General features: G+C 33.8%; 2 protein-coding genes across 2 annotated transcripts in view; one reads left to right on the top strand and one right to left on the bottom strand.

Annotated features, from left to right (window-relative positions):
• The first annotated feature begins 81 nt into the window (after positions 1 to 81).
• LOC131847083 (uncharacterized) lies at positions 82 to 985 on the top strand. The gene is made up of 2 exons (XM_059196541.1): positions 82 to 164; positions 239 to 985. The coding sequence occupies exons 1-2, from the start codon at positions 123 to 125 to the stop codon at positions 902 to 904; spliced, it is 708 nt and encodes a 235-aa protein (XP_059052524.1). The 5' UTR covers positions 82 to 122; the 3' UTR covers positions 905 to 985.
• A 1,970-nt stretch (positions 986 to 2,955) lies between these two features.
• Positions 2,956 to 7,017, bottom strand: part of LOC131846945 (uncharacterized) — a 196,621-nt gene continuing 192,559 nt past the window's right edge. The window contains exons 8-9 of the mRNA XM_059196362.1: positions 6,052 to 6,206; positions 2,956 to 5,578 (exon numbers count right to left, since the gene is read on the bottom strand). Coding sequence (XP_059052345.1) covers positions 3,701 to 5,578; positions 6,052 to 6,206 — 2,033 coding nt within the window. The 3' untranslated portion in view covers positions 2,956 to 3,700. The remainder of the gene's footprint in view (positions 5,579 to 6,051; positions 6,207 to 7,017) is intronic.

Here is a 7,017-nt window from a genome sequence, read left to right as displayed (position 1 = left end):
CTCCTCACTGATCCCCCTCGAAACCATACCTAACGAATTTGCTACTTATGCGGAAATGTTTTTAGTAGAAGTAGAATCTGGTAGGGTAACATTTTTCAATCTGTCAAACAAAAAACGTAAACATGGCGAGTGATTCATATGATTTAGACGAAGTTATCGAAAATGTGAGTGTTTTCTATGGTAACTCTTAAACTTTTATTATTTTATATTTTTTAATAATTAAACATAATATTTTCAGTTAAAATCTACAGTGAGAAAGTCCTTCGCTCGTTTATATGCAACTTTAAAAGCTAGAGAATTGAAGACATTAAGGCAGCTGGACGCTATACGTAAACAATGCCAAGACGACAAAGACTTGAAAAGAAATTGTGTTCAAAACGTACAAGTATGTTATGCAAATGAGTCCACGTTATTTGATAGTATAGGTAATTACGGGGTTATAGATTTTGAAAAGCTAAATTTTGATAGTAGTACTTTTACATTGGAGGACTATGTAAATCCAAACGATGATCATATGTATTCATATAAAACCATAGAGGAATTGACTAAGGACGAAGACAATAGTGAGTTAGAGGCTATAGAAGAGGCTGCTATAAAAGAGGTAACTAGAACGGGGAATTGTGTTTGCTATGTGCATATAAAAGCAGACGATGTATCAAAAAAGTTTAGGAATTTAGATTCAATTGTATCACCATTAAGAACTTGTGATGATAGTGTAAATAGTACTGAGAATGATGACGTGGACAGTTCTGAGAATGCTGGAGAGGATGAGAAGAGTGATTGTTCAGAAGAAGTGAAGAAAATAAATCCAACTGATGATTGGTTGAATACAATAAAGAGCCACACAGAGACCGAGCCAGTCCAACCGGACTCTATGGAGCACAGTACTATTACTTGCTCTTAGCACTTACTTAGTTTAATCTTTATATCAGTTTACTTAAAATTTGTTACTTAAGGCAGATGGAATAAATTTTTATATTTTACATAAAAAAATTATAAATTTTAATTAATTCATAGATACAGGAAACAGATTACTGAATCTTCTTACATATCTTATTTGGTATATGATATTGTGGTCTTTTTAATAACATAATCAGTAAAATTATTGGGTATGTTAGAATCAATATAATAATATATTTTTAAATATATCATGATGGAATAGCAATCCCATCTGTACAACATAATATGCTGGCAGAGTAACAGTGGAATATAAGGATAAGATAGAAGTTAGCCTAATTACTACATCATGGCCAATTGGTATTGGTTGGCCATGGTATGAATTGATATGGAACTATCCTGTATGCTAAGGTCATTACCAAACTCATAATGCCCACATTATATGGGTAGACAATGCAAGTATATGGTTACAGTTGCTTTTGAGAGCTAGTGCTTGTTTACCATGAAGAAGAGCATTTGCTTGATTTTCACCTCAAACAAAATTATATATTTATCATAATTATGTATACCAAGTATAAATTTAGCTAGTGTCATTCTTCTTCTTAACATGATGTCTATGGATGTACCAATATAATTTTAATTGAGACCTAAAATTGTACATAAACTACCTCAAATACAATTTTGGGTTCAGTCATAATAATTAAAATCCTTACCAACTTTTGATACTAAATTTTTTTAGAGGACAACTGGACAATATCTACATGCAAGTATATTTAGTGTACAAATCTATATATGTAAAGCATTCATAGGTTCTACAAATAGCTGGTTTAATAAAACAAAAATATAAAGCATCAACTTATATTGTTAATACATTTTTACATTAATGGCGTTACTAAATACTTAAACTATATGCATTGATGACTTTCGATACATTCTCTAATGAATAAATACCCTTTTGCATACCAGAGCACAGTTTTTAACGGATTCCCATAATTGGGGCCTATCCAGAAATTACGTCACACGAATTTAATTATTTCTATACAGGATTCGTTTATACTTGTCACAGCAAGTCACATTTGTGGGACGCACCCTCTAGTGTTTTACATATTTTGTAAAACAAATTAAATTTTATGATCGTTTAGATAGAGTTGGAAATATAGTTACTTAAGTGTTTTGTTGACATTTTTTTAATACTTAGAGAAAATAGATTTTGAAGTGTGACGTATTGACTCCTGCCACTCTGTCACACTTTTTGGACTCCTCGCCCCAACTCGTGTGACGTAATTTATATTTAAGTTTATGGCCCCTCACCACTGGCTGGTTCACATCGTACATAATACTATGGTTTTATATATGGCACTTAAACATGACATACATTTTACAAAACATTCCTATAAATTCCCATTTGTGGATGGAATCTGTTAGTGGAGATAGGCATGTATACTAGTTTGTACTCAACTTTTTCACTGGAAACATGATGGCACGAAAAGAAGTGCTGGGTATATGGATAGTTCCACAATAGCAGAAGAAAATCTAAGTCTACCTTGGGCACACTCATATATTAAATTAAATTGTTTTTCTATATGTGACATATTTAGTACACAATCTTAGCATGTCTAAGAATATTTTTGTAGGACAAACAAAACGAAATTATATTTTTAACTTACAAGAGAATGCTTTTTGTTCAAGTATTTGTTCATCTTACTCACCGTTATTTAGATTAAAAGAGCAGATCAATATGAGAAATTAGCTAAAAGGTCTATTTTAATGTATAGTGTAATTTCAATTTACCAATCCAATTTTCAGCACAATCGTTTCTTTGGCCAGTCCAGAGCTTTAGTACTGGTGTAATGAGAATAAAATACATCTTAAATTATATATTTTTTACCGTTGTTATTTGGTCAGAGGCTGCAACAATATCAGTTTGCTTATTCAATTGCGACATAGTATGAAATTTCGTCGTTGCTAGCTTATAATTTAAGGGTACCTACAGGAACGTTCGCATCTATTCCATCGCTGATCGATTGAGTTAAGAGTAGACTTGTGTATTTAATACGTCATATATAGATTTTAAATAAACAGAATACATAAATAAATGCTTATCCATCTATTCGAAGTATGGTGTCTTGATGGATAACTCAATTCAACTTAATAAACTGCATTTAAATCATCCTCAGAATAGTAACATTGAGGAAGTTAATATCATGACTTTGTGTAAGATATAGGTACTTATAATGTATAGAATTGTTACATTAAATTTTAGGACGGTCTCAATTTATAATCCAAGCTCTGTCCTTATCCCAGTAATGAAGTTGTGCCCAAGACAAAATCATTAAAGATTACAATGTATAAATACTTATATATATTAGTAAATTGGGAGATTAGATATGGCTACAAAATTTAAAACATGATCTTTTCCAGATCGTTTTAGGCACTAAGTTTCCGTACATTAGGCCACCTCCATTATTTGGTGCGGTCTTTATTGTCTCGTTATAATTAAAGTGAGCTACAAACTATGCATTTTCTGAAAATGTTTTACAACTTTGTTTACGAGTATCACTATATGTTTCTACATTGGTATTTTGAATGATAAGTTAGTAAAGACAAACAAATTATTTAGATGGATACAATGATATTAGGCGATAATTCGATAAGTTGGGAGTATAAAATCTTATCGATAATAAGATTCGAACTAATATGTAATAAAGAATGTTATATAATATTTATGAATAAGTTATACAACTACCTTAAATTGTACAGGGTTAACTCTACTATTGTACATTTAAACATGATATTTTAAGTACTATACAAGGCCGAAATCCGTACAGACGGCTGCTACTTCGCGGTTGTTCCGTTTTTCCGTGTTGTTTGCAGCCATGTTAAGTTCTACAAGTGTGTCAACACTATTTATACTGACCCCTTTTAATATTTTCTGAGCCGCTAAACTAGTAAAATTAAAGCTCAAGTCACTTAAACTTGGAAAGTTATAGAAATCTTGATTATCTTTCTTGCTGTCTTGGCTCAAGCTGTACCTCTTTTGTTTATTTTCCAAACTGTTAATTTTTTCAGTAGAGGTGTTTATATCTTTTATATGCTCCTGATTTTTTAACGCTAAATTCGGTTCGGATCCTAATACTGTCGGTTTTTGGTCTATCGCCTTCGTCAATAAATTCGCTATGGAATCGGAGCTCATTCTGTTGTTTACGTTTGGAAGACCGTTCAACATTTGTAATGCCGCTGCTTTCTTTAATAAATCGACACTTTTCAACTCGCTGTTTGAATTAATATTTGTTTGTATACCGCTGTTTGCCGACGATAATGCATTTTTCTGGTATCGCAGGCTACCCAAAGATCCTATAATGTTATCATAACTTTTGGTGGGAGTAGAAGGATTGCTATTGGTAGTTGTTTCCAAACTATGTATATTGTTGTGTATTGCTGGAGATGTAGGATTTGATGCAACCTCGCTAGTGTTATTCAACTGATTCTTGTATACAAAGCTGTTGTTATTAGTTACTCCACCTATTTGCAAAGAAAGTTTACGATTATTATTCATACCCGTGTCGTTTATTGAATTCTTATTAAATTTGTTTTCTTGTACTTTAATAGGTTCAGGCTCTTGGTTTACTTGTTTATTTTTTTCAACGCAAACGTCGAACGATGTTTCAGTAGGATTTTTTGTCGTGTGCTTACTGGCGCCGTTTTGAGATACTGACAAAACTTGTCTGTCATCATTTATAATGTAGATATTGCTTCCGTTACTGGTATCAGTAACTTTACCATTTTCAAATGTGATAACAGATCTAACAGGTGAATTTTGTACATATACTTTGGTGTTAGTACCACCACCACTTTGCGACATAGTATTCGTGGTAACTTTTAGTGTAATCGAATTGTTAGAATTGGAGCTCGCCAGCATAGTAGTCGAAGGGTTTTCTACTTTGGAACCAAGGGCTTTATGCAGAGGGGTTGCGGTTTTTTTGGGCGTGGGAGGACAGTTTTTTGGTGTACTTTTGGGTGACGTGCTTTTATTTTTTACCGTTTCCCCACCGACTATAGGCGGTTTATTTCTAAACTTGTGGAGGCTTTTCGGGGAGCTTTGTAGACTCTGTACCTTCACGAGAGATTGAGCTCTGCTTAGACCAGGTGTTCCGTGCGTGTTATGACTAGGTGAAGGTTTTAACGTGCGATCTGATATGTGCGATTCTAGACTTGAATGGCCACTACTCCCACTGGTATGATAATTGCGTTTGATTGGTGAATTTTGATCAATGTGGCCATTTTTGTTGATGTCTTTTCTCGGTGTGCGCTGCGTGGTTGTACTTTCTAAACTCGATGGACCACTAGTCGACATTACGTGGTCCGAATGGGAATAGTCTACCCTTCTTAAGCTACCGTTTGGGCTTTCTCTTAATTTTGGATCGCTGTTTCGTTGCGGTGACCCAAAATGATCTAGAATGGTCTTGTTTGTAGAGCTTCTACTTAATGTAGACCGCGGCAGACTTCCTGAACTAGGGCTGGATTGCCTGATCGGCGAGTGGTCATAATGGACGGAGCCGGCGAGACCTGATTCGGTAGATAGATGTCTCTTGTGTCGACGCGGCAAAGTCGATGACCGATTACTAATTTCGGAACCGTCATAGTACGATGACACGAAAGATGTCTGACTCTGCAATGACTCCTGTAACACGAATAAAAATATTATTGTAATGACTGTCTTGATATGTAGACGGCATTAAGTCGTGGGATATACCAAGTAATGCAATTACTTGGTATATCCCATGACTCTGCCTTGGAATGTAGTCTATATTATTGGGGGTATCTTTAAGTGAATTAATTATTAAAATTGTTTAGTAGAGTTTATAAATAAAAACATGAAAAAAATTTCATCTTTATAATACTAATAAGTATTTCTTGTCGCTGCTTCCTTTGAAAATATTACTAATTTAAGCATAACGCTAAAGTTCTTATTATTATGTTCTTATATTGAAACCTTAAAGAAAAGAGCTTATTCCTTTGTAAAAGTTGTACTTGTAATTCCCCTAGTGTTGTAGGTGCTCATGTGTGGTGGTAATCACTTATCATCAGGTGAGCAAACTCGTTTGTCCCCTATAATATATATCAGTTGTGAAATTAGATATATGCAGTCTTTACCTTTGAGTTGGTCTGTGTGGCGACACAATGCAGATGCACCGCTTTAGAATTAAACCACTCGGTGGGCGGGAACTGCGCGGAGAAGGTGCTCATTGCTCTCGTCTGCTTGCTGCGACCGCTTCGTCTGAATAAGCGGGACAGCAGGGACACTTTCTCTGCAAAAGATTTATGTATATATTAATGACTAGGAACTATTTTATCTACTTGATCTCTCAATCGGTATTCTGATTGTAGTGTAACTGTTACTTAGTAAAGTATACTTCCTTATTAGTAAAATTGATTAATAAGAGGCAGAATTTGAATATGAATTCTGTAGTCACACAATACATTTTTTAACTAGTAATGAAGGCGTATAGTTGTCGCTCTGTTTAACCCTGAAACTAGTATAATAAATAATTAGTGTAATAGAGACTTGACTAGATGAAGTTATAACCTCTAATGTTGTATATAGTAGTGACTGAATAAATTATCGATAGTGAGTAGGTACATAATACCTAAGTGCTATCAAGAGAATCGCACTAACTCTGAAATTTACAACTTAATGTAGATTAGTATAATGCAATATGCTGGTATGTTATGCAAAATATGTTCAGACATATTCAACTGTGTATAAAATACAATAATTTCAGATAATTTATTGAAACTAACATATTCGATAGGAATCCATTTAAACTATGTCAATTTTCTGTTGTACCTAGGTAGATATATTCCCTGAGATTCTTTAACTAAAAGTTAGTTAGAGTTCATCACTTATTGAAATAACTGTCTGCTCACCAATTAAGATTAATGATGTTTCAAGATCGTGTAGAATTTTACTGTTCATAGGTTTGTCACTTTTAATAAGTATGTTTTATACCTACGTACACACTCGAAGTTATGGCTACCAATATGCTGGTAGAGATAGCTTACGCTACATACTTACTGATGTTGCATTGAAGTAGGCTCTGTGAGTTATAAATGAACTCA

This window comes from Achroia grisella, unplaced genomic scaffold (assembly GCF_030625045.1).
Source record: "Achroia grisella isolate CSIRO2021 unplaced genomic scaffold, CSIRO_AGI_Agris_v1 utg515, whole genome shotgun sequence".
NCBI lineage: Eukaryota > Metazoa > Arthropoda > Insecta > Lepidoptera > Pyralidae > Achroia > Achroia grisella.
Note: the sequence above shows the minus strand (reverse complement) of the source record. Positions and strands in the feature narration are given on the sequence as shown.